This window comes from Morchella sextelata (assembly GCF_020137385.1).
Source record: "Morchella sextelata strain SCLS chromosome Unknown scls_8, whole genome shotgun sequence".
Classification (NCBI taxonomy): Eukaryota; Fungi; Ascomycota; class Pezizomycetes; order Pezizales; family Morchellaceae; genus Morchella; species Morchella sextelata.
The window spans coordinates 874,077-900,686 of record NW_025408623.1 but is presented as its reverse complement, the minus strand read 5'-3'; the positions used below and the strand labels follow the sequence as shown (position 1 = coordinate 900,686).

At 45.6% G+C, this 26,610-nt stretch overlaps 8 protein-coding genes across 8 annotated transcripts; 2 read left to right on the top strand and 6 right to left on the bottom strand.

Annotated features, from left to right (window-relative positions):
• Nucleotides 1-328: 328 nt before the first annotated feature.
• On the bottom strand, nucleotides 329-1,014 carry H6S33_012458 (uncharacterized protein; the record flags this gene model as incomplete). Its single annotated transcript, XM_044843811.1, has 3 exons — nucleotides 329-480; nucleotides 552-691; nucleotides 782-1,014. The coding sequence occupies 3 exons, from the start codon at nucleotides 1,012-1,014 to the stop codon at nucleotides 329-331; spliced, it is 525 nt and encodes a 174-aa protein (XP_044695107.1).
• A 2,285-nt stretch (nucleotides 1,015-3,299) lies between these two features.
• On the bottom strand, nucleotides 3,300-5,452 carry H6S33_012457 (uncharacterized protein; the record flags this gene model as incomplete). Its single annotated transcript, XM_044843810.1, has 9 exons — nucleotides 3,300-3,578; nucleotides 3,636-3,814; nucleotides 3,866-4,251; nucleotides 4,303-4,571; nucleotides 4,632-4,751; nucleotides 4,812-5,046; nucleotides 5,153-5,252; nucleotides 5,325-5,369; nucleotides 5,431-5,452. The coding sequence occupies 9 exons, from the start codon at nucleotides 5,450-5,452 to the stop codon at nucleotides 3,300-3,302; spliced, it is 1,635 nt and encodes a 544-aa protein (XP_044695106.1).
• A 1,178-nt stretch (nucleotides 5,453-6,630) lies between these two features.
• On the bottom strand, nucleotides 6,631-8,396 carry H6S33_012456 (actin; the record flags this gene model as incomplete). The annotated part of the gene is made up of 8 exons (XM_044843809.1): nucleotides 6,631-6,640; nucleotides 6,694-6,799; nucleotides 6,858-7,744; nucleotides 7,901-7,931; nucleotides 8,025-8,080; nucleotides 8,150-8,166; nucleotides 8,277-8,290; nucleotides 8,390-8,396. The coding sequence occupies 8 exons, from the start codon at nucleotides 8,394-8,396 to the stop codon at nucleotides 6,631-6,633; spliced, it is 1,128 nt and encodes a 375-aa protein (XP_044695105.1).
• A 1,294-nt stretch (nucleotides 8,397-9,690) lies between these two features.
• H6S33_012455 (uncharacterized protein) lies at nucleotides 9,691-10,397 on the top strand (the record flags this gene model as incomplete). Its single annotated transcript, XM_044843808.1, has 2 exons — nucleotides 9,691-9,771; nucleotides 9,855-10,397. The coding sequence occupies 2 exons, from the start codon at nucleotides 9,691-9,693 to the stop codon at nucleotides 10,395-10,397; spliced, it is 624 nt and encodes a 207-aa protein (XP_044695104.1).
• Nucleotides 10,398-10,720: 323 nt separating this feature from the next.
• H6S33_012454 (uncharacterized protein) lies at nucleotides 10,721-11,525 on the top strand (the record flags this gene model as incomplete). The annotated part of the gene is made up of 5 exons (XM_044843807.1): nucleotides 10,721-10,820; nucleotides 10,962-11,033; nucleotides 11,100-11,208; nucleotides 11,260-11,389; nucleotides 11,481-11,525. 5 exons carry the CDS (start codon nucleotides 10,721-10,723, stop codon nucleotides 11,523-11,525), a joined length of 456 nt encoding a protein of 151 aa, XP_044695103.1.
• A 3,865-nt stretch (nucleotides 11,526-15,390) lies between these two features.
• On the bottom strand, nucleotides 15,391-17,512 carry H6S33_012453 (uncharacterized protein; the record flags this gene model as incomplete). The annotated part of the gene is made up of 2 exons (XM_044843806.1): nucleotides 15,391-17,141; nucleotides 17,287-17,512. The coding sequence occupies 2 exons, from the start codon at nucleotides 17,510-17,512 to the stop codon at nucleotides 15,391-15,393; spliced, it is 1,977 nt and encodes a 658-aa protein (XP_044695102.1).
• A 3,169-nt stretch (nucleotides 17,513-20,681) lies between these two features.
• Nucleotides 20,682-22,469, bottom strand: H6S33_012452 (uncharacterized protein; the record flags this gene model as incomplete). Its single annotated transcript, XM_044843805.1, has 1 exon — nucleotides 20,682-22,469. The coding sequence occupies one exon, from the start codon at nucleotides 22,467-22,469 to the stop codon at nucleotides 20,682-20,684; it is 1,788 nt and encodes a 595-aa protein (XP_044695101.1).
• Nucleotides 22,470-23,014: 545 nt separating this feature from the next.
• On the bottom strand, nucleotides 23,015-25,895 carry H6S33_012451 (uncharacterized protein; the record flags this gene model as incomplete). Its single annotated transcript, XM_044843803.1, has 11 exons — nucleotides 23,015-23,055; nucleotides 23,233-23,307; nucleotides 23,687-23,725; nucleotides 23,782-23,833; nucleotides 23,911-23,941; nucleotides 24,038-24,065; nucleotides 24,158-24,274; nucleotides 24,920-25,018; nucleotides 25,100-25,219; nucleotides 25,503-25,614; nucleotides 25,671-25,895. The coding sequence occupies 11 exons, from the start codon at nucleotides 25,893-25,895 to the stop codon at nucleotides 23,015-23,017; spliced, it is 939 nt and encodes a 312-aa protein (XP_044695100.1).
• Between the last annotated feature and the right edge of the window lie 715 nt (nucleotides 25,896-26,610).

Here is a 26,610-nt window from a genome sequence, read left to right as displayed (position 1 = left end):
AACTTGATACACCATAAACCGAACGCCGATTCAGCCATGCTTTTGTTTTTCTTTCTTTCTTGCTTGCTCTTTTTTTTTCCGTAGAACCTACACCGTCCATACCCTGGAGTGTCATGATCATTGTCAAATTATATGCCTTCCTTCGGCCAGTAAAAAAAGAATCCAGTAAAAACCAAAAGTAAGCCCGAAAAAACTTGTAGAAAAAAAACTTGTGAAAAAAAACCAAGGAAGACTAAAAACCACACCAAGGAAAAGACAAAAAGAAAAGAAAAAAACCAGCACCAGGAAACAGCACGAGAACGAAGAACGAGAACAAGCCGGAAAGCTCCTACGGGTTCTCGTCCCTCTCCTTCCGGCTCGCATACTCGCTCTCCCTCATCTCCCTCTTCCTCTCCTTCTTCTCGCTCTGCTTCCTCCAATGGCTGCCCTCCTTGTAATCCGCCGAAATCTTCAGCGCATTCCTCAGTCTCTCGCTCTCCGCTACACCCACCACCAATCAGCATCTCCACAACAATTGGGAAAAAAAATTTCCCGAACAGGGGGTGACATACTAAGCTTCGCGGCCGCCAGCTCATGTACCTGGTGCGGCTTGAGGCCCCTGGCATTGACACCACCCGCGCCCCTCTTCATCTCGTCCAGCAGCTTCACCCGGAGCTCATCGACCTGTCTCTCGATCTCCTCCTCGTCGACCCTGTCGTTCCCACGCATGAACATTAGCTCTCTGTCCCCTCCACACCACCTCCCACCAGCACCACCACCAATAGAAGCAGCAAGCACTTACTCCTCATCCTCGAGCTTATCCCTGAGCTCCAAACACTTTACCTCCACCTCGCGCTTCCGGTCGTGCTCCAGGATCTCCTTGTCGGGCTGCCGCTGCTTGTACGTCTTGAACGAGTCGTAGTCCTTTGGGTAGGGCGCGATGTTGTCGCGTGGCTTGAGGTGCGAGAGGTTGCGCTGCACGTAGCCGGAGGTGCCGGAGCCGCGGGGCGTGGTCAGGCCGACGTTGGATGACATCTTTTCGCTTTTTTGCTGGCTTGTCTTTCTGGGGATCTCGTTCGGCGGTGTTTAACTTTGGGTGGAGCTGGGAATGGCTGGCGGAGGTTTCCGTGATACTTGCTTGGGGCTGGAGACTCGAGAGTACAGGGTTTGGCTGGGGATTGGAGAGGGGTTACCCGGAGGTCATGGGGTGTCACTCGGAGGGTTTTGAGCCCAATTTGGAATAGGATCATATTCTCCAGAAACGAGAAAATACCGGACTAAGGCAGCACATCTCAGCCACTGCCCCATAGTAACTTACATAGTCTTTTGAGGCTATCAAGACTGTCTAGGGCGTGAATATATATATATAACAGCTACTCCTATGAAAAAAGAAGTTGTGATTCCGAATCCGTCAATCCAACGTATATATATATACCAGAAATGAGACAAAGTCGATATCTACTAGCCCAGATATCACACAAAAGTATTTCATACCCAGATATACGGAGGTGACGCAAGGAATCCGATACTAGGACATGCACACGCATAATTGTATAAACCGTGTATAACTTTTGACAATGTCTTGGAACTCTAACAAGACAATCTGTAGTTAATTGGTTTGGTAGTGACAGGTATCAGGGCCAAAATTGCATCTCATTGATCCAAGCCCAATCAAGCTAACCGGATTTATGTCGTCGTCGAGAAAGCATTCGACAGCAACTCCTCTTCCCACTAACAGTTGTAAAGTATATCAGTGCTATGACTGGGGCATCGATCCGTCTCAAACCAATCTACCATGATAACCGCTACTAGAACTCTTTTCCGAGCCAGCCAAATACATACTCATACCCATCCCACGCATAACTCTGCGTGGCACCCTAGGACACACGAAAACCGTTCAGAATACACAGAACCAACCAGAATAGAGTAGCGCAGCGCTGACTATATGTACAGGTCGAATGAGAGCCTTCCTGGAAGCGCAGAACATTCCTGGTATACAGCCAGTAACTCACAGTGCTATTGTTTAGCATAGCTATATCCTCGTCGACAAGCTCTACCGCGGCTCTCGCACCGGGATTTAGTTGGTGAAAAGTAGGAAAAGCGATACCCGAGCTTCGATATGATAAGCTACATTGTCAGTATGAGTAGCATAATAAGAATGATCTACGCAGGGAGCTGGATCATAGAGTAGCCCCGAGCTAGGAATGGTAAGGGCCCAGGATTGAGAGTCGTGGGCCAAACAACCAAGTGCGTGAATGTTCCGTAACGAAGAGGCCCCTTACCTCCGCCAGTACCACCGTCAATATCATCAGTCAAGCACTTACTCAATGTGTATACCCTGTCACAAATTGGTGTCAGGCCTGAGAATGTTAGAAGGAGGCATTGGAAAACGTGACTAACGGTTCGTCCCTTCGGTCAGCTCAAGGGTAAATCTTGATCAGGGCTCAATAATGCAAGAACTCCTCAGTCTTCAATTATCACTCGGATTGGCAAATACACCAAATATGGCTCAAACGTTCACCAAAGGAAATTTTCTAGGTGTAATCTGGGAGTACATACTTTACTAGCCAACCATCCTTGGCGCACAAATGTCGTTTCTAGCCACCAACACACATGGGCGAGTGGTCTAACGGTTTAGCCCTCGCCAAAGAACACCGCGAGGTTTAGCCCTGCTTTCGATCACAGAAGGCCAGGGTTCGACCCAGGGGTGGGAGTAGTGCCAGTTCGTCCCGGAACCGCACAGTACTTTTTGTTCTTTTTTTGTGTATGAAAGAAGAGATACTATAACCACCCAAAACGTACCGCTTGGGGTATTTTTTTATTTTGATAATAGTGCGCAATACCCCCCAGTATAAAGCCGCAGTTGAATTTGACATTCCGTGGCATTTGAGCCCGTTGCCACGCAGAGGTCAGGGTTAGGTTCCGCTCTTGGCCAATCAGAGGGCTAGTAGGTTCGCAGAATTAAGGGCAGTACATATTAGACAATACCATAACCCTCTCAATTCAAATTTCTTCTGGTCAGTTGACAATCTTTGTAAATACGATCATTTATGTCAGCTAGAACTTCTCAGAACATATCGTTCTCACAACAAATCTGGTGAGGCTTAATGACTTCTCAAGCCATATTAATCTCAATATCTTAACTAAAAGGTATCGATACAGCACCACACACACCGGGCGTCATGCCCAGAAACCATAACCCCCAATCATTTCTATACAACTGACAAAAGAAACAGTAGGGAGACATAAATAACTAAAACGCTATGTCAAGGCTGTCCGTAATTAACACTACACTACGCAAACAAACCGCATAAAAGCATCTACTTCTGCTTCTTCGCCTTGTTCATCCTGTCGGTCGCTCTCCTCTTGAGAATCTCTTCTTTCTTCGCCTGCAACTCCATCTGAATATCCTCAATTTCCCTGATCGGATCATCTGGGACCCCCAGAGATCCTGATTGAAAGTTTTCCGAGGATGCAGATTTGTGGAGCTCGCGGGCTGCGGCTCGGCCAACTTTATTCTTTAGACGCTGCTGAAGCCATGCTTTGCCGGGAGAGTTAAAGAATCCAAGGGAGACGAAGATTCCAATGTGAACAAAGAACTAAGGAATTAGATATCAACTAATTTGATTTTTTGTATGGATCAGAACAAAACCTACGTATGCTCTAGACCACAATTTCAACGAATCCTTCAAGTCAAGGATGATGAAAGGGGCAACAATGTACGCAAATGAGAATTGCGTCACCAGAAGGCCAAACACATCGTAGATCTTCTTGTATGGACCATCTGACTTTTGATCAGCAGTCATGAAAAGTGGTCTTACATGCCGGCGGAAGTCTTTGCGCACACTGTTAGCTTTTCGTTATACTAATCGGACGGAACACATACATTTTGCAACAGTTTGTACAAATGACGCAGTAATAAACGTCAAGTAGTACCCAGGCGAGATTCCATGCCAAATAGCAGAAGTCCCGAAAGTGGCCATAGAGCTCCTGAAACCTGGTTTCTTGCCCTTTGGTGTGACCCTCAGGTAGACATAGTTCTTGAGCCATTTATTTGTGTTCATGTTCCAGTTTTCCAGATACGCACGGGTGTTTTGTGCGGTCTCAAGCGCAAGCGGTCCAACATTGGTCAATCTATCCCAGCGTGGCTGTTTGTTCTCGTCAAGACCATTGTATCCGAGGCCTGAGAGGATACAAGCACCTTCGGTGAGGTACCAAGCACCATAGTACTTTAGGCGTGCAGTGAAGCTAAGAAGATAGATGTACCATATTCTGATAATATAATTAGCATCAAGCATGTCACCCTGCCTGCAAAGCCTTTACCTTCTGAAAATACCATATTCCAGGAATTGATCGCTGAGAGCAAACTCTGTTGTATACCAACTCGAAAACTTTAAGAACAGGAAAATCCATCCTAGTCCCTTCACTGCCTTTATTGTTGCAGGAATAGAACTACTGGGAATCTTTCTTTTCCTCTTTGTTCCGCCCCTTTTGGTATCTGGAATTTCGACGTCAAACATGCTGCAATCGATCCATCTGCGATATTCGGCGAAGTCGAAGGCTGGACCCGCGAATAGAGAAGGGAAGAACAACTTTTTTGTGGGGTCAGCGAAGTTTCTCAAGCATCAGGGCTAAATACTGAGAAAACATACCACATATCCGGCGTAATCAAGTAAACTCGGCATCTGCGGTAGCGCGCGATCCTGTTGAAATTCAGAAAGCTCTGATTTTGGCAGCCGTCCGTCATGCACAGACCAACAAAATGCCGTCAACTTGAATACCGCACATTGTTAGCTTCCCCACTCCTGAGATTTCAGACAAATAGAGCAGACCTTCATCACCAGCACCATCTGCGCGCCCGTAACATCCACCACCCCAGGCTGGGGGTACATCTCCCGGTGTATATGCCCCACCAGCATATGACCCATCAGAAATACGAAAGAGACCCATGGCATGTACGGACCCTGCACAAATGCTGCAATACAGTACGCGCCAGAAGAAGCGATCAAAAGCGTTCTGATTCCGGTCCAAAGAGAGAATACACCGATTAGGTAGAATAGCGACACTCTATTTGCATGGTTCAGTCAGCACCATGCATATGCAGCCGTGAGTTCCTGCCTTTTCTCTTCTAGAAGAGATTATATCTAGGGCTCAATTGACAAAATAGGCATACCCTATCATGAATAGGTTCTTTTTCGCAGGTTCTGTGTCCGGAAGTCTTTTTAGGACGCCCGCTAGCGGGTAGGAAAGTAGAATTGTGAATATAAGTTTGACTATCGCGCTCATATATTATTAGTTCTTTACTTTTCTCCATTGTTTGCCTGAAGACCGAAAGTCCTACGTACGTTCATCTTTCGGCACACCTATAGTATCCTGAAGCCAAACGAATGCTGCAGCGCACAAGTCAAATTAGGACATTATTCCCTCCAGTAGCAGTATTTCAGAACTCACGATAGTCTATGAAAGGTATCATTGCGATAAGTCGTGTAGGGAGAGGAAGAGTGCAAAACTCCTCAAGACATAGAAACGGGGAGAGTTCAAAAAAATGTTGGGACAGCTGAATCAGGGAACGGGTAGGGCAGGATGTGTCCAGTGCTACTAAAACCCGCTACGTATGACGGAAGGTTGAGCTGCTGCAGCCGACACCTTGCAGATCATGGGATTATTATGTCAGCTGGCGTACAACACGTGCGTTTCATGTGGGGTCACTCGTGGTTCCAACCGCCACGCCTGAATCGTGAGTGACTGCTACAGCTAGGAATATCAATATCAACCTTACATGTATGTGGCACCAGCTCCAAAGCCTCTTGGTATACTATGTGGCTCCTTAGGCGTTTTCACAGCTGTCTGGATTGGGGCTCTACCCTAGGGACTTCAAGTAAGACGGGAAGATTAGACGAACTGGGTTAATCAACGATATCTCATGCGCCAAATCTACGCGTCAGATTGGGGTAAGCCTTGGTCATAATATTCTAAAGAGTTTCTGGAAGAAATTACACGCTAGAATTAACTGGGCCCGAGAACCTATATTTTTGGCATTGATCGGAGGTATCATTTTATAACAAGCGGACCCCAGGGTGTCTACAGTTCACATTTGGACGCCTAAAACCATCAAGAACATCTACTAAATAAGTCCCAGTGAATGCCCAAGAGACAAAGCGAGTTGCATGCATGTCACTGACTAGTGCAAATGCAGAACCAGGGCGTTGATCTATTCAGCCGAGGAAAGCTTCAAGATGCCGAGAAGGACACGCTGTGATCAGAAACTTCCATGTAGCTTGTTTTTGCAAAAGAAACTTCTTTTTTTTTGGTGATATGAACTCTTAGATGTGGGACCGAAACAATAAACATACTAAAGGTGAAAAAAGTTTTAAAACCCAGGGCATAAGATAAATCCCCTTACGCTCCACTATACCGCTCTTTATTCAGATACAAGTACGTAATAGCACAAAAACAAAAAAACGGTTAACAGCGAAAGAAAGATATCGAATCCCCCGACAAGCATTCCCCGCCAAATACCCCGCAGTTTTGCTTCTTCGCCACATACCTCTCCCCACTCCCCACTCCCCTTCACCCACCGGTTCTTGTATTACTACGTCAACATCAAAACCGTTGATTTTGCACGCAGACCGGCCCAATCGATTATTATGTTTAGAAGCACCTAAGAGATCGTCAGCATATGTAGTATATTTGGCAAAGCACAGAATAACATACTTGCGGTGGACAATGGAAGGACCACTCTCGTCGTACTCCTGCTTTGAGATCCACATCTGCTGGAAGGTGGACAGAGATGCCAAGATAGATCCTCCGATCCAGACAGCTGTGATAAAATTAGCTCATCAAGGTCCTTCTATAGCCAGGAGATTTTTTAAACTTACAGTATTTCCTCTCAGGGGGGGCGATGATCTTGACCTTCATTGAAGAAGGTGCAAGGGAGGTGATCTCCTTCTGCATACGGTCGGCAATACCAGGGTACATAGTAGTACCACCAGACATGACAATGTTTCCGTACAAATCCTTACGGACATCAACATCACACTTCATGATTGAGTTGAAGGTGGTGACGTGGATTCCGCCAGATTCGAGACCGAGAACGGCAGGCTGGAAGAGAGCCTCAGGGGCACGGAAACGCTCGTTACCAATAGTAATGACCTGTCCGTCGGGAAGCTCGTATGACTTCTCCAAGCTAGAGGACTGCGAGGCGGTCTGGATCTCCTGCTCGAAGTCAAGGGCAACGTAACAGAGCTTCTCCTTGATGTCACGGACAATTTCACGCTCGGCGGTGGTGTTGAAAGTGTAACCACGCTCAGCAAGGATCTTCATGAGGTAATCGGTAAGATCACGTCCAGCCATGTCTACACGAGAGATAGCGTGGGGAAGAGCAAATCCTTCATAGATGGGGACAACGTGAGTGACACCATCACCAGAGTCAAGAACGATACCGGTGGTACGACCGGAAGCGTACAGAGACAACACTGCCTGGATAGACACGTAGAAAGCAGGGGCGTTGAAGGTTTCGAAGACAATTTGTGTCATCTTCTCACGGTTGGACTTGGGGTTGATAGGAGCTTCAGTCAAGAGAACAGGGTGCTCCTCAGGCGCCACTCGCAACTCGTTGTAGAAAGTGTGATGCCAGATCTTCTCCATGTCGTCCCAGTTGGTAACGACACCGTGTTCGATGGGGTATCTCAGGGTAAGAATACCACGCTTAGACTGGGCCTCATCACCGACATATGAATCTTTCTGACCCATACCAATCATGATACTAGTGAGCAGAAAGTATTGTTAGCTTTGCCTAATTATGATGTACTTAATGTTTCACTACTCTACACCCCAGATTGATCGCCCATTATTGCGCATCAACTAGAGCAAAAGGGGTCCAGAGCTGGGGTAGTGAGAAAGGGATTCTGGGAGTTTTTACCCATGATGGCGAGGACGTCCAACAATGGATGCTATCGAGTGGTCAGCGAATGTCGTGTTGTACAAATAGCGGGGTGGTACAAGACACAAGTCACTACACCGCTGGGATCAGGGATAGAACTTACGGAAAACAGCTCTTGGAGCATCGTCACCGGCGAAACCGGCCTTGCACATACCAGAACTGTTTACAGCGTCAGCATTAAAATTCCACTGAATCCGATCGGGTTGTGGGTTGTAAATCATTGCTTACCCATTGTCGATAACGAGCTGGAAACGTTTCAGATCATGTTAGCTTGAATTGTATCACAGTACACCTTGACAACCCCACATCAAGTCCCAACAACGGACAACACATGGAGTTTAATGGGTTCACATACGGCAGCAACTTCTTCTGTTGTTCACGATGAAAATTAGCATAATGAATCCCAAACAGAAGCTATCATCTCGAGATGGATGAAGATGAACAAGATTCAGGGGGACTTCTACTGACCTTCCATTGTTGTTGATGAAAAAGGTCTATGAGATTAGAAAGTTTAAGGAATTCGTGAATTACGTGGGTTGATAGTTGTAGTTGTGGTGATAGAAACTGAGATGGAGTAGCAGGGGGGAACTGGCTTCTCCGGGATGGGGGGACGATGGATGGCTTTTGTAGATGGAAGATAGATGGGTGTTCGGGAAGAGAAGAGAAAAGGGGAGAGAGGAGGAGGAGAGAAAGGGAGAGGCCCGCACGCAGTTACCCACGCACACACCCACCACCACCACGATATGCCCTTCTTCCGCCCCCAACACGCCAGCGCCATATTATGGAGGCTTGGCAGACAGTAGTATTAGGGTTTCTTGCTTCACAAGGAAGTCGAGTTTCCTTCTTTGTCATCGATGATGGGGACCAAGCGCTGACGCGGATATCTTACTGGGCAATTACATATACTTATTCGCCGCCACCATACATGAATTATAGAGGTCCTATTTTTACATTTTACGAATGTTCATCTATGGAAGCATTCTCGGTGTTATAAAAACTCTTGATACTGAACATGTTTCGCCCTATGCTCCTAGGTGACACTGTAATGGTTCACGGAATGTAAGCTTTTACCTTCACCGTACGCGCGGTCAACTCGACTGCACCGGCTTCTTGGCATATTTCGTTCCTGGTGTAGTCTGTGTGCTACACCGATGATGGATCTGTGCTTCTAGAGAGTAAATTGAGTACCGGTAAAGACCTCCCGAGTAACGTCAGTACCGTGCGCGGCTCGGCCGCGTTTCCCAGAGCGTTTATGACTTATTTGGTCGCTGAGAGTAGGAATGAATTATCTTGCTGGAGCTGACGACAAGAACGAACAAAGCTGTCGTGTAAATTGAGTATCAATACTGCCATGAAACATTAATCTTCTTGGCCATTTTCTTGGTATACATAGCTGGTTTGAGGCTGAAAACTTGATGGCGGGGTAAACGCGGGCATGGTGGGGTTTTAACTGTTTCGCAATTCTAAATGCAACGAATGTCAAGCTTCATGGAACTTGTTTGAGAAGAGCTAAAAACATCACAACGTTTAAACATTGTTTTAAATCAAAATTTGATAATTTAAGGACATAAATTACCCTTTGGCCATCTTTATCAATGGGTTAGAATCTCGGAGTGTACTCCCGAAGTGTCTTTTTGTTTCCAGCTGTTTCGGCGTCACACCATTAAGCCCCACGAAAAAGAAAGGCTACAACTGCGACAACCATCAGCGAAGCTCACTGATATCAAACACAAACCATCACCACCACCAAATCTCCTCAACAGATAATCATGTCGGATATGTCAAAGCTTCTCTCCTGGGGCATCGAGAATTCGGTGCCTGGGGCACCCGAAGATAAAAGAACCGAGTTGGTACGTCACGACTTGAACCTGTTCTTTTTTTTCCCTCCTGTCCGCGTGTTCTCAGACTAATTATAATTAACCTTCATCGTTAGGATCCTGCTCTTCTCGCCAAGCTCTTTGGCAACGTAAAGGATGACTCCACCGTGATGAAGGAATCGATGGCCACGGTTCTCGACCCCGAGGTGTCCCTCCCCGACAAAGAAATCGCCTTCGATAACTTTGAGATGCTTGTCGAGAATCTCGACAATGCCAACAACATCGACAATCTCAAACTCTGGTCCCCGTTGATCTCTCAGCTCTCTGCACCTGAGTTTCAGCTCCGCTTCATGGCCGCTTGGTGCATTGGGACTGCTACCCAGAACAACATCAAGTCCCAGGAGGCCATGCACAAGCACGGTGGTGTTCCAAAAATCGTCGAACTTATCCTGAAAGACCCCGAGGAGAAGGTCAGAACCAAAGCTGTATATGCACTCAGCAGTCAGATTCGCAACAATGAGCCGTCATTGAAGCAGGCACTGGACTTGCTCCCAGAAGAGCTTGCGCCAAAGAAGGATCTCGACGCGGAGGATATGGAGTCTATCGACGAGCTGATCCGGAAATTAAGGGAAAGAGTGAAGAAAGTTATTAGCGCATAAAAAAAGTTGTGGAAATAATAATCATTATTGGTATTTTCTTCTATTTCTATTTCTTTTTTTCCCTCTTTTTTTTCTTCGTGTTCCGTATATAGGTTGTTAGCTATGAGTTACAATGGATGCATGTATTTTACAAACAAAAATAAGAAGCGGTGATGTCGGACTTTGATCAAGTGATTCACTTTTGGTGACATTACATATTTTTTTATTTGGTCGCTGCGTCATGTCAAGAAAAGTTGAGGCTCTTGTCGACGACACCTCTCTAACCCAACCTCATATCGCGACCACTCGAGCTTCATCACCCCCGACACTCAACTCCCGCGAAGATGCCTCCCATCAGAACCAGTAAATCTTCAAAAACCCCGCCGGAGGGGTTTGACGACCTCGAGGACATGCTTCTCGAGTTTGCCAATAAGATGAAGGATGGTAAGCTAATCCCCCTTATTCACTCGCGGTTTTTCGCCCCTGTTCTAGTACTTTTCTTCACCCGTGTGCTCATCCCCACCTCTACTTCGCAGCGAGACCAAATGGACCCAGACTAATTCTGAAACTGTCGCGTCGCTATAGCCGGAAACGCGCCTCATGAAGGAAAACGGAAGAATGAAGCAACATGGGAAATTTTCAAGATATCTCACCAACGTAAGCTCCGCCACTTACTCTCACCTCCGCGCCGTGAGATACAGGAAGCTGAGGATTGAAATCTAGGTTCGAGGTACATCTACGATCTATATTACAACAAAGAGGCCATCTCTAAAGAGCTCTACAACTATTTGTTGAAGAATAACTATGCCGATGCCATGCTCATAGCGAAATGGTAAGACAGTGTCCTTCCTCTTATTATTATCCGAAATCTAATGAAAATTAGGAAGAAACAAGGCTATGAGAAATTATGCTGTCTTCGATGCATCCAGGCGAAAGAAAACAACTTCAACGCTACCTGCATATGCCGGGTACCCAAGGCACGACTTGGAACTGAGCAGCAGACCGTCGAGTGTGTGAGCTGTGGTTGTAGGGGATGTGCTTCAGGCGATTGAATGCAGCTCCGGATACATGAACGGTACCTCAAGAATGCTAATAATTATGAAGGATATGTGGCACGGGTTCATGGAGGTGAGCTTGAGAGTTCGTTAAAAACAGGGAGGTCCCAGAACGAAAATGAGGACTTGATTCTTATTTGTGTACCATAGCTAGCGAGCGAACGTCTTTTCGTCGATCCAAATTGGAATATTGTTATTTCTTAAGTGGTACCCTATATCTTTTGAAATTGCCGTTTAAACTTGATAGAAGGCCCAATGGGTTAATATCTACCTATGTTACTACGAACACGTATTTCGCAAGAACGCCCCTGACTCGTACACTAAAAATTGTACAATTCACATACATACTCATAACTTAACGACGTTTCCAAGCACGACCGCTATTGCATGCACATGCCATTGAAAAATATGGACTTGGCGCGCTTTTTACATACACAATAGCTGTCGTATTCGTAAACGCCATGCATCTACGAAGACTAATTTAGACTTATGCGCACAGGACCAAAAGGTCCTTCAACTTACATCCTTCGTTATAGGACGATCCCAAAGTATAAGAGGATCGAAACCTTTAATCATAAGTGTTCTCTGCAGTTTATATGACTGTAAAAGGCCTAATTAATCAAATGATTCCGGTACAGAATTTTAATCCTGAATAGTAAGTACAATATATAGCGTAAAATCCAAGAATATCTCTAGAGTCTAGATTGTACGCGTCTCTAAATGGGACAGAACATCTATATCTTATGAAATCGAATCCAGCTTCACGCAGATACACACAAGTTGATGATTAGATATAGTGGCTAGGGTGCGTTAATAGGCTTATTTATAATTAGCCAGATTCTTTTCATATAACTCGTACAGTCTTCTTTTTCTTCTTCTTTGTTTGGAACCTGTTTTAAATATTATACTACATAGAAAGGGGATTCTTTCCCCCGATTTACAACCGTCTCGGTTTATTAAGATCATAGTATACGTATACTTCGTTTCCTTTACTACGTGGGGTTGCTGTTAGACGTCGAGTGATTTTTTGTGTTTCCACACAGTCCCGATCTTCCCGAAATTTAAACACAGTCAGAACCTTCTCGTGAGAGATCGATGATAAGTATATCACAAGCGATCCTCCGTTTGTCATATCACACACCTATTAAAATCCCTAAATTAAAGATCCGAAAGTTCCAAATCTGCATGCGTACCAGCAGAGAGACTGATTGGTGTAATACTAGTAAAATACCCCGCAGCTATATATGGAGTAAACAAACTCTCATCCGGCCATGGTTCCAGAACGCTTTACCAGTGTAGATTTAAGGCTCGTATAAATATAGCAAGAACATAAGGTAAGCTGGGCAAGCGGCTAGAAGCACGGGCCTAGAGGATAATGCTTCACCATATGACCCGGCCATAACTCGACTTTCCACCAATAATCTTGAGTAGCCTTTCCACGGCGGCCCCGAGAAGGCATCTACTATAAAAGCCCTGGGTTGAGTGTATAACGCACCCGATATTTCTTTTATTTCTTTGCTTTTTCATTAGCAATTATCCGTATAGTTTGTAGTCTTTCGAAGTAAATACATTTCGAATCGAGTGAGAGTCTATGAAGTTGTTGTGCTTTCGAATTATAGATCAATTACGTGATGAGAGGAGGCATAGTGGGCGGAGTGAGGTGCCTGCTAGCAGTTTCGAGTTATCCGTGGCCTCTCAAACCGAAGAGGACAATCTTTAGGAAGGCCATTGCTTTCTGTGTCGAGCTTGAAGGGTTGGGGATATTGGTGATGGTTATAAACCTGATGAACCAAAGGGAAGAGTTAAGAACCGAGAACGGGTGGTAGTGATTATATGATGTACTGTTAAAAAGAGCATAAATTAAGCCACTCAATTATTCTCCATTAGTTAGGGTTAGTTAGGAACGTTATTTAGGCACAGCTTTGTGCGTGTGGGGTGTGGCCTAATTAACGTTACAACCTCTTGGCCATACCACTGGGGCTATCACGAACCCCCTTCACCAGGTAAAGAGGTTCGTCATTCGAACCACCCTACCTTCAGAAAAAATTATCCTCGATTTCAGGGAGAGTATCGTTGTCTCAAACCAATAAAGCTGCTGCGGTTAAGGTTTAACCTCCACCCTGCCTGCCAAGCGGATACTCTCGGCGGAGGCGCTGTATTGACATTTGAGGTCCTTAAACTTTCTTCGCGTAAACCATACCCGGGGCAGGCAAAAAAGTACTGGACAATGCAAGTTTTGTCTCTGGGCCTTTTTTCCAGTAGTTCACGCCTAGCACGCGCACCCATTGGTGAACCAAAAACCTGCATTGTCCGGTACTTTTTACCTGCCCCGAGTACGTGGTCGGGAAGCTGCATGTAGGTACATACTGTAATAGTACTTAATCAATAGCCAAGCTTTCTTCACGAAATATCACTCGCGGCATTCGCATATCTTGTGAAGTTTTTCGGTGCGGAATACTATGACTATTTTCTTGATTACATGTATTATTATAATATGGGTAAATTATAGAGCTTTATATACCTAAAATAGGTGGTAAGAACATGTTCTAGACCCTCACAAGCCGTAACCATGGAAAATGGCCCTTGCAAAAAATATAAAATGTCCCGTCCCAGTCGCAAACACTGATTATTGGCCGCCAATGGGCCATAATTGGTGAACGAGCTCTTATTTTCGCTTACAGGGCATTTTGCTATATAATTCTCATCTTTTTCGGCGGAAATTTGTTCATGTAATTAGCTATTTATTAAAGAAATATTTATTTGCATTACTTATGTAGCCCTAGGATGGTGGTATATCGGGCGCAAGGTACATACATGTAGGTAGAATGTGTTCTTTGAGTTTCTCAGTTGTTAGGCGATGGGTTTTATATATGTAGATAATATTAATAATTACCGCTATATATTAGTCAACTTTGGTCAAATTCTGGCAGGCATTGGCCAGCCGGACAGAAGATCAGTGACTGTTTGTCAAATCTCAGGAATCATTGGTCAATATGCAATATTTGTCGACAGGATGGGCCGGCCTGTTGGCCAATATGATATACTCATAACTAGGACGGAACAAATACGTGAAATATAACTCCATACAAAATATAAACTCCAAGAAAAAGCCCAACCCGGAGATTTAACTTACAGGTCCGAAAGCCCAAAATCAACATCTTGATCAACAACGTGGGCAAAGCCAGTAATAAGTGTCGATTCCCAGCTACACCACTCACCTCTTTATATAATTATCCTCTAGAGAAATCAAAATCAAAATAGCCTCCTAATTTATTTCACTACAATAAAAAGAACAAAAGGTACTGTAGCGACTTATTGATTAGTGTGCGCTACTACCCCCACCCCTGGTTTGAACCCAGGACCTTACATCCTGGGTCAACACTCGGTGTCTGGCCCGACGGGCGGTCGACCACTAGTCCACTCGTCCATGGTGGATACTGCGCTGGAAGTGATACTTGAGCTTGGTAGTTCGCTAAGATGAAGCAGAACCCCTAACCCTTCGATGTCAATGCTCGGCCATCCATAATATTCATATATTGTAGGTAATCTTGGAGGGATCTTTTTATAGTCACTCATACATGATGTAGTTTTCCAGGTCCTCTTTCACTTCCCAACGTCTAGTGTCTCGTAAGATTATGTACCCTAGAAGTTTCAGTTTTAGTGATAAGTCCCATTCTGTTTCAAGCGATTGATTATATACGCCTGTTTACTTAACTCCCGGCCTGGTAAGCAAAGCAGAACCTCGAAGATTTGCCTTTATATCAAAACCCTGGAATTTCAGTCACACGTCTGGATAAGAGAAGCATAAAATTGTATTATTGAAGACCATAATGAGCTGGCAGTGTTAATTTAGCGCAACCGCTCTATAGTACAAACTAGAGCCAAACGAGTATGCGAATTTTGAAATCTTTAAACCTGCTTTCTTGCCCCCTCTCAAGAGAAATGAACGATTAATCCACCTACAATCCACATACGCGTCCCTTGTAATCGTCATCATCATCATCTTCCCCCCAAGACTCACTTTCCTCGTCATCTTCACCCTCGTCCTCTTCGTCCTCCTCGTCCTCTTCCTCTTTCTTGCCCTTCTCCTTCTCTTCCTCCTCATAGTAATCATCATCATCTTTCTCCTTTCTCTTCCTCTTAGTCCCCTCTCCTCCCTCATCTTCATCTTCCCATTCCTCACCTCCCCCCTCGGACGAGTTACAATCAACCATTACTTGGTCAGCACTGGCTTCCAGTTCTTCCTCTACCTTCTTCAAGAGATCACCCATCTCCTCGAATGTGTTTTCAATAGGCAAGGCACCTAGAGTTCCGCCTTTGAGTGCTGCTTCGCTGGTTCTCACCAAAAGCTTCCTTTCTTTCATTGTTTTCCGGATAGGTTCCGGTATCGGCCATGGTTTTTTAGTAAAGCCAGTTCTCTTCCCACGGCGGGTTGCAGGCGCACCTTTTTTATTCATTGTTTGAAATCTCTTAACCACAGTTAAACTCTTCTTAATGAATGTGCTCGATGCATCATTGATCTTTTTATCCAGAGGTTCAAAGCGCCGTAGTAGCTCTTGGTGAACCATATGACGCTCCATCTTCCCCGAAATTCTTGTCTTTCTTGCAATGTTTAGAACACATTGGTTTCGGAGAATGCCCTGAAGTTCTTTTAGGCGCATTGAAACTTCATCCGTGGGTTTCTCGCCCACGCTATCGTCGGCCTCTTCACTAGTTTCATCCTCGGTTTCTTCGTCAGTCTTCTCGTCTGTGTCTCCATCAATGTCATCCTCGGATTCTTTGTCAGTGTCATCGTCAGCCTCTTCATCAATTTCATCCTCGGACCCTTCGTCGGTCTCATCGCCGGTCCTTTTCTTTTTACCAGTTTCCCAAGCATATGTGGTGTTTTTGTCAAAAAATCCAATGTAACGCAACTCCTGAGCGAGTCTTTCATCGGTAGGCCCATCCGCAACAAGATCTAGCTCTTCTAGGCCTGGCATGGTGGTGGTATATGCATTTGGATCCGGCTGAGAGCCTGAAAGATTATTGGCACTCTCTGAGTCTGTATTGGTGGGGCCTTCCCGATCTTCTGGAAGAAGAAGCGCAAAGAGACGTGCAGTCAATGGCCTGAAGGAATGCCCCGGTGGAAGAGATCCATCCTTTGGGGTCGGCGGGGGTGACTCAGAAGGTTTCTTGTCTTCTGGAGTTGCTAATCCATCTTCCTCTGCCCAGGTCTTAGAATAGTGTAGGCCCAGGTCTGGGATGATGAAAGGTGTCTTCATGTCACCCTTGTCTTCTAAAAACACTTTTTCCTCATTCGTCAACTTCTTGAAATATGGTCCAACCCACTCGTCAAATTCTTTCTGAGTAACCTTTTCTTCATACCCCTCGTGTGGGTATAGTCTTTCCCCGTCTTTCCACAATTCCGGCATGAGCGTCGGGGAACGCTCACCAGTGTTTGGAACACCAATGAATTCTGGGCCATCCTTATCCTCTCCGTGATGTTGAGGCATTTCAAATTCGTAGAGCTCCATGGAATCCCCTTTTGAGCTGAGTTCTAGTAATGAACATTGGTGTGGATCTGGATGAATCACAGCCCCGTATTTATCACGAAGATTATTTGTAACTTCTCCATGTTTATCTTTGGCCTTGTTCTTCGTTGTTACACGTTTTTTGGCCATGTCTTCTTCGTCTTCGTTCTGTTTGGTTTGGGTTCCTTTAGCCTTAGTCCCTAAATTGTACTGTAATTAGCAAAAGGGGAATCGACAGGTTTCGGTAATCTCCCAATCATCGTTGGCCACCTTTAGCCAATCAATGACTCTCTCCTGATATGATATCATCCAGCTGTCCTCCCAGTTCATATGTTTTGCTCTCACCTTTGTTTCGATTCGAATTCCGCTGCCTCTTCAACACATCACGTTCCTTTGTATCTTTTGGTTTATCCTTCCTTTCTCTTTCTGCTAATCTCTTCTCCTCCTGCTCCATCATCTCTTCATCTAGAACAAGAAACTCGTGGGACTTGCGCTTCCGACTGCTGGTTCGTTGAACTGATCCAGACGGACTCTGTCCAGGATCAATTGGGCGTTGGTTGGATAAAGCCATTGGCTGCTTTAGTGATGGATTACCAGTAAAGCTTTTCTCTGCTCCCGGAGTTTTCGGGGTACGGAATGATTGTCTTGACTGTTCAGTCGCAGGTCCAGGAGAAGAAAAGTTCGGTGTTGATGATAGAGGTGACGAGCGGTAACTACTACCATCGAGAGAACCGGATGGACAACCAGCTCCCCTGATTTCATCATCTACCCTCATGTATTTGTTCTTATTGGTTCGACGCCTCATCGTGAACTAATTCTCTGGGATAGATGATCAAGAGTTATAGGCAAGATGTTTCGAAAAAAGAATGAAAATCGAATGATATTCTGTGAGGTGAGAATCAGAAGTCCAGAGTTTTTTTTTTTTTTTGAAGACTACTAGTAGCTAAGACAGGACGATCTTTCAGCAGTGTTACCCGTAAGGATCGTTATAGTACTATTCTTGTGAAGCAACAGCAAAGCCTTCGTGGCCCAGTCAAATAATTTAATACACAGATAGGTATCATAAAAACTGTACTTTTCACGTGATATGTTGAGGAGATCACGTGTTACTACTAGTAAGATACAAAAAAATCACTTATTTCTACATTTCATCGATGTAGAGAAACCTGTATCTGATATAATTGACCAGTTCCTTATTTTGAAATTATTTAGGAGTTGAATCCCAGTTGGGTACTAGCGCGATCTAGCCCAATCTACATTCAGTTCGTTGTTACAGGCCCGCAGTACTAATCTGTCCCCTGCCTGTCTTGCAGATCTAACCAAATACATCATGACGTCGACTTTCCATCTCGCGCAACAACGACAACAGCAATGTTAAAACAATACCTTAGTAGTCTTGAAAGCCAGTAAGTATATATATAGCCCAGATTCACGCTAGATGTTGAGTATTCCTGACTCAAGAGCTTTATATAGGTAAATTCTATTAGTGAACCAGAACTTACTGGTAGCTGGTCCTTGTCCGGGACTTGAGTTTTCTATTAGTGAATGTTAGTTTATGGGAAAACAAAGTTCAAGCAGGGTCACGTCGGGTTTGGATAAAAGGTCAGGTAAGTCCAGGCCGGACTGAATTTGCCCGTTCAATACGCGTAGCTAATAACTTGTGTTCAACAAACGTTGGCCCTAGTATTATATGTATTGATGTTAATCATTACAACTGTCCTCAGGCTTAAACCTAGGTCGATATCTTCAATTGCTGATACCTGTAGATAGCCCCATTACCAGCCTGCTTCTTTTTTATTATGCCTCAGTGTTTTAAATCCACCGTACTTGCAGGATGCGTTTCTCTAGTTCGATCCGATGTTCTAGACCCCCCCCCCCCCCCCCCGGGCGATCTCACGAGTACCACGGTATATCTGAGCAATTTTCAGACAGTAACAGACCGTGACAGCACGGGTAAATGCTCCAAGAACCACCCTCCCCGAATGATCTCACCGATCTCTAGCTAGTGTTTTTTTAGTTGCGGCTTTTGATAGTCCATAGACGCGTGCCCATTCCAGCTACTCTGGGTTTGTTTACATGTACCCCTCCATGCATAACAGTTTACTTCGACCTCCATATTGGTCTCCTTCTGTTTGTGGCTTGAGAAAAAAAAGAACACTTCCAGCCTAACTCCGACTTCCATCGTCTCAAACTCGCATGTGCATGAACCGTACTCTATTCCTGCTGCTGATCAATGGGTAGCTAGTTCGGTTACAAATACGTCGCTCGCAGTACTCTAGATGTGCTCTTTTGTGTCTGGGATGTGGATGTTCCGAATTAATTGCCAGAGCTCCTATCATTGGTACTAATCGGATAACTAGCCGATAACAGCGAAGTCTCCAGTTCAACGTCCAGTAAGAGCGAACTCGACGAGGTTACAGTGGTTACACTGCCTTACATAGTCCTGCGCGCGAGATCTCACCACCGCTCCATATCAATACACCCATCATCATCTCTCTCCATTCCGCTTGTGATATGCCGATAGGTAGCCTTACTACGTCAATTCTCACAAGGCGGCGCTCTTTTTTCTTTCACCCCTTCCCTGTCAACAGCTTGAATCGCGTGACGACGCGAGCGCGACTGTGATACGCGGTGGGAGGTCACCCGATAAGGAGCTGTTGCCTGCGTGCTGAAATTCGAAATTCAAGCTTCCTATTGGAAAATAAAAGAATAAAAAATAAAAATAAAAATAAAAGTCATATATAAAATACGAAATACACAGGGAATTTAAAACTCGCAATAATCGCGATATCTTACGAGATCTTCACTGCAGGAGACCGGCGGCCTTACAGGGCAGGTATTTTCAGTACTTCTTGGTAGAATACACTAAAGTATTGATTCAAAAGTAAGATAAAAACAGAATTCCCCCGCCAAACCCAATTCCCAACCAATAAAAACACCATAACTCGCGATAATAACAATGATGGTACCAATGTGTGCTCTGGAAATCCATCAAACCACAAGCTGTTAAAAGAAAAAAAGTAAACAGAAAACATGCATAATGACCCATCACACACCCACACGCATAGAAAAAAAAATAGAAAAATAAAAAATACACACTCCCCTCAATAAGCTTTGATCTTTGTAAACAAACACCATTACCCCGCCAGTATTTTCAGCAATGCCCCCCGAATGAATTCCAAATCCCTAGGTGCTGGTATTATTACCAAATGAGAAGAAAAGAAGAGGGTATTATAGCCTAATGAGTATGGGAGCAACAAAAAAAAAGAATTTGTTGTGGCAAACAGTTGTAAAAAAAAAAAAAAAACCGCACACAAACGCGTCGAGACTCCAATGCGAAAGGGAAAAAAAATGACATATCTGCAGTCGCTCAAACAGGCGAAAACGAAAACAAAAACAAACAACCCAAAACATGAACATAAAAAAAAAAAAGAACACCCCCACCAGACCCGGAGAACCCCGCACTATAGAAAATGGCCAATAGAAACCAATCCGAAAAATAACAAACAACCAAAAAAGGATAATAACAAGGTCTGCCTGATGTATGGCCTTCCATCCCGACCTTCCAGTTCCATCATGAACTTCGTGACTTCTTAAAATAAAATGAAGCTTTGAAAGAAATAAACATAGGCGCTCCGTGTCAGTTTTGTCCAGATTCCCACCCAAAAAAGTTAAGATAAAAAATAAAGGAATTCGTAATTCGTGATGATCGTTGTCTCATGTCGTGGGGAGTAAGCCCATTAAAAATCTGTAGTATGGCTTCGGTCCAACCCAGGTCTACTTGGGGACCCAAACCCGTCGTTCTTGAACTGTTCAAAACCGCTCCTCATGACGCCATATACATCAATGCCAAAGATATCTAGCGGCTCGAGAAAGCCTTCACCGAGAAGTTCCGCTGGCCTTAATTCGCCCCCGAAGCTTTCCCTGGCTTCTCGTCGCTTTGCCGCACGTTTGTCTGGTGATCCATAGCAAGCTCTAGAAATTATTTCTGTGATTTCAGCGTTTTCGTCATGGTGCATATTGTAATTGTAGTCGCCAAGACTCTGGTATGCGTTGCTCCAGTGATTATCTTCCAAACAAGTGATGTCACGGGCAGGTGATGTAAGCATCCTTTTCACGCGCTCGCGATGAAGTCGGAGGTTCGTGATCGGGCTCACAGACATCGGGGGCTTCTGCGCACGAAGCACAGTAGCAGGGGTGAGAGGGGGGAGCATTGGGTTGTGATCGCAGCCCCGCAGTGGGGATGAGTTGAGAAAATTGTGATATCCAGTCTTTGCCGATCTGCGGATTGGGCTTTCGTGAGAGGAATGTCGAATACGAGCAATGTCTTCCTCGGCTCTTCCGCGCTTGATTCTGGGTCTGTCTTCGTCGCTGTTTGGTCGCACCACCGATGATTCCAGCGACGAAAGGTAACCGCTGTCATTCATTGCGCACATCTTCCTTTTCCGTGTCTGGAAGACTGAGGGAGGAGTCGCATCACGGGGAAGGTGCATCTGGCTTCTGGTCATTGGTGGCGATGAACACATGATTGCTGGGGGTGATGAGTTTGCAGCGATGGTTGCTTGTGGTGACGAAGGTCGGAAGATATCATCATCCTCGTCAGGCATGACTCGGGGTTCAGGACTGGCGCTCCTAGTAGCATCAGATGATAGAGCAAGCAACTCGTCTACCGAGTCCTTCCCGATGTTCTCCTCGATAGTATCCGTGCTGTCAATCTGCTCAGAACGGTCGACATGAATCTCAATATCCTCGGCTTCCGCAGCGCTTTCCATCTCGTCCAGCATCATTGCCTTTGATGTCGAGAGCTTCTTTGAGTGGGATCCGGAGGCCGACTTGCGCGAGCTCTTATTCTTCATGAACTGATTCTCAAAGCCTTTACCTACAATCCAATAGTTTCCCTTTCCCGGGTCATCCTTGGGTCTCTCCTGCTTCACGAATGCCTTGTTGAGTGATAGATTGTGTCTGATGCTGTTCTGCCATCCATTGTTGGAAGTCCTGTAGTAGAGAAAGGTATCTGCGATCCACTTGTAGATCTGAGCAAGTGTTAGACGACGAGAAGGGGCCCGAAGAATAGCCATGCCGATAAGAGTAGCGTAGCTGTAGGGAGGCTTTTTGCCGTCATCGACAATCTCCGGCGGTTCCCATGAGAGCGACTCCTTCTCGGGTGAGGCGTTATTGACAGGGGTCCTCTCTTTAAGCGGCTTCTTTTCCTTAATCGGGGCGGCCTCCATCAAGACCCTTCGTGGAGCACCTGACCGTTGGGACGATGACGCTGTTGATGATGAAGAGACGACCTGCTTCCCTCCCACTATTGTAGGTTCTTCTGATGAGCGTACATCTGGTATCATATTCTCCTTCCCTGTCATGACCTTTGTCGAGCTAGCTTGGAAGCTAGTGAACAATGCACTCTGGGGTCTTCTCTGCTGCTGAGTAGCTGCCATGGGAGCTGAGGAAGTGTTGAATACTGAGATGGGAGGTTTTTTCATAGGCGAGTCAGTGGTAAAATCTTCTGCTTGAGGCGGAGGCATAGATATTCTTTCGAAAGAGTTCTTGAACACACGGTTAGGTAAAGGGATTCTCGACGGGTAAAGGGTATTATTGTATATAGTCCTGCTTATGATCTTTTTCTTAGAAGGGGATGTTGAAGGGCCGACGATGGGAGGACGGAACATTATGGTCTGCGGGTTTCCACGACCATGATGAGTGCGTTGTAAGGGGGTGTGCCTGGATGAAGCGGCGGAAGCTGAGAATAAAGGAATGGCTGGGATGCAAGTCTTGGACAAGGAGGTGTAACCGGGCGTTGACGAGGGTCCGAGCGCGTCTCGGTAGATCTTTACTGGTCGCGGACGCGTTGAATTCATAACGACTAACTTTTTTTTTTTTTTCTACACAGAAGAATATACGGAGAAGACGAAGCAAAATCGCAAAACGCGTTCAAATCGCGTAAGGAATTGGTTTTGCTGAATGTTATATGGAATGGGGGAAGTTGACACGAGAAATGCTGGATTGAGCGGAATGAGGTACAAAAAAAAGGTACCGGGTGAGGTTTTGTGAAGTTGTGACCCAGAAGCAATTAAGCAAAAGTAGTAATGAGCCGCGTCGTGACTTGAATTTCTGACTCGACCAAAAAAGAAGGAAAAAAACCATATAGTAAGTTGAGTGTTCGAGACAAAATTCTTAATTCCCCTTCCCCCCCACCCCGTCATGTCTTTGCATGATCCTTACAGAGGGAGAGGGGGACGGTGAATGAAGGGAGAAGGAATATGGATGGTGCATGTAAGGAGCACAAACCAGATGGTACAGGCGCCAAGTAAGCACTAGAACGCGTCCAGATATGTGCCTTTTCTACTGCGATAGAAACCGCTACTATGCACGTACTGTTCTCGAAGGGGGAGAAGTAGCAGAGTGCGCGAATCTAAAGTGAGGGGGAGAGGAGGGGCTCTGTCTCAAGCGGAGATATTGGAATATTTTATAAACAATTAAACTGTGAGGGGCCGTTGATGGGAGGAGAGGGGTTGTGTGAGGCCGAGTTGAAGATGGTGATGATGCTCGCAATCAGGGAAGGGAAAAAAAGGAGGGGAATACGGAGGGGCGGGGGAGGGGTTCTTTTGTATGTTGGGGGGGTGGATTAGAGAGTGTGGCCTCCAGGCCACTCCAGATAACCGGACCTTCCCCCCCAAGACCAGGGAGTGAGTGAGTGAACTGCGGCGAGCGAGCTATGGAGACCGTGTGGTGGTGTATGTACAGTAGATCACAGGGAGAGTGGAGGTGCAAACATTAGCTACTACTGCTACTGTTACTACTCCTGCTACTGCTCTACATAATATCTTGAGCACCTACATGTACATGTACAATAATTGTCTATTCCACCGATTAACATGCTGCAGGTCTCCTTACATCAACCGTCATCTTCTCATCTTAACAGTTGACCAGTCGTTGCTTCCATACCATCTTTCCCTTAGTACTCACGTTTTGAGATCTCGAGCTCATCCTCACATCACTAGAGGGCCGATTAGCTCCAACTCCCCGCTGCACACGAGATGACGCCCTCCATGGACCTCTTGATCTCCAACGTGTGCGTTGTCCGTTCGTTTACCAGCCCAATATCGCTCCCTTTACTGGGTCTACCCCAGACCCAACCATCAATCAGATACCTGATATACAAGCACTCCATCTGGTAGCGGTACATAGCACCCTATCCTGTAGCCTAGCTTACAGGGTATGAGGGAGAACGGAGGTGGGAGGGGTGGTGTTTCGCCTTGCTCATTGTGGCAAGTTTTTCGTGCCCGCTGAATTTCCCATTTATCCCATTTCGGATCTTCAATTTCGTTGGCTATTTTTGGGACCGCGTTTCTCTCGTCGCGTCAAATCAAGGTTTGGGGTTTCGATCTACGGAGTGCTGCTTGATCCGAGACACATCTTCTGTCTGGATAGACGCTCTGTTCCCCCCCTTATCGACATGACAAGACATAAAGAATACGGGGAAACAACTTGGAAAACTAATGCTTGATACCACTAGTTGCTATCATTACTACTATTTTCAAGATTATTGTCCCCCCACTAGTATCACCTAACGCGCGCTCACTGGCTATTCAGCTACCATCGTCCTTATGTCGTTCAGATCTAAATCTTTTCACACTCCCAATCTCCCCGGCGCGCGTCCAAAAAACATGAAATAAAAAAAGGAACCAAAAGGTCTTCAAAGTTCCTCTCCGTATCAACTAATAAAAATAAAAATAAAAAATACTCTGCAACGTGTACAAAATACGGTAGATTTACCGTCACGTCAATGCGCTCGTCCCAGGTTTGGTTTTCTCCAGGACAGGAGAAGAGTAATTATTAGTGCGCGCGGGTATAAATCTACTGCATTAGACTGGATGTGGTACTCTAGAACTACTGCACCTGCCCTCCACAGTGGGATAGCTGTATGTCACTGGCGCGGGAAGGACGAGAAAATAAGATCTTATCACCAATCTACCGGAATATGCATCCGACCCTGGCCTGGCCTGGCCTTCTTCTTCGACTTCTTCTTCTTCAGATTTCCACTTCTGTTCCCAAAGCAGTAGATTCTCGACGTCTTGACATGTAACTAACGCATTAGTTGCGCTCTGCAGGAAATTGACCTCCCATTCTGATGCCAAAGATCTTAAGAACGTACCATTATCAAAAATTCGGTCCACGCGAGGGAATAGAGAATGTGATATTTGTACCAGTATGACAAGTTGAGCATGTAGGTAGACATGTATATAACGTTTCAGGAGCCCATATTGCAGCTCAGCTGACAAAAAGAGGAATTGACCCCCTAAAAGACATGGATAATGGTGAGAAAGAAGAAGTAACTGCGCTTATTATGCCCATACTCGTTCTCTCATTCGTCCTCTTCGAGTCCATATTTTCTATTCTTTTCTGCGATGATTTCCACTTTTTTGGTTTTTTTTATCCCATTTTTCCGCCGGCGATACGGTTGGGTCCTATTGTGGATACCTCCGCGATCACTCGGTCTCTCTCGTACTGGACCCAACCCACGAAATGAGAAAGAAAAAAAAATTACCACCACCAACCATGACCCCCCCCTGCAGAGACCATTACGTAGGATGTGAGAATTCCCAAATTTTCTATCCACTGTGCCGCCGATCGCGGCCGTGAAAAAACTCTCTTCTCCACAGGGCTGCACTGCGCTAGATGTTCAGCTCGAATTTTGTTTGTTTTATCAGTAGTGCGCCACAGACGTCGTCAGTTTTACCCGCTAAAAGCCTAGCCGAAGCCACAGGATGAGAGTCAACCACCTCACAGCCCATTTTAACGCCGTTGCCAAGCGGCCGCATTCGAGGCTGTGATCTAGATCTGAAGATAAGAAGTAGAAACATGCCGTGCTGAAAAGGTGGGCTGAGTAGTCTGCCTCTCTCTTCAAGTGGAGGCTTTGCTTTGCTGAAGTTCTGGATATCGATTGCCATGTTGTGGAGAATTAGGTTTTCGGTAAAGCCCTACCTCCTGCCCTGCACGCACGATGTTGCACGTGAATTCCCCCACAGGGCTAGGGCAGGCAGGGACCCATCTCGTTTAAAAGCGTCAAATAGCCTGCAACAACACCCAATCCCAAATCTCCAATTCACAATCACAGCCAGCACCATGTCAACGAGCATTATTGACCTGCAGTGACATAATAGGCAGTTAACGAAATGAACTTCACACCCAGAGTTACTGTACCTCATTCTATATGCCCCCCATATTCAATATGCATGAAAAATATGGAGCCGAGAGGGTGCAGTTTACGATTCCTAGGTATCCATGTTGCCCTCACCATCGCCTTGCGATAAGCGGTCGAACGGGATATAGCACCCGGAATTGCGCTATTAGGGGCCAGTCGGTGGTCGGTGGGCGTTTTGTCACGCCCCGGGATTTGTTGACTCGGGGAAGCCGGTGGCTTTGATTGAGATCCAAGGTTTCACTCACAGTCACAACTGTGGAATTTTATATCTCTGTGAGTGACCGGGTAAGTAAGGATGTGTACCTACCATGTACGCACAATTTCAGTGAATATTAATTAGAAAAAGAAACTTCCGGTACCATAAGACAAATATACATGTAATTGTTACATACCCAGATCGGTTACGGCCAAAAGACGGACCGGTTCAATTACCGGTACTGTTGCGAGGACCGGTTCTTCCG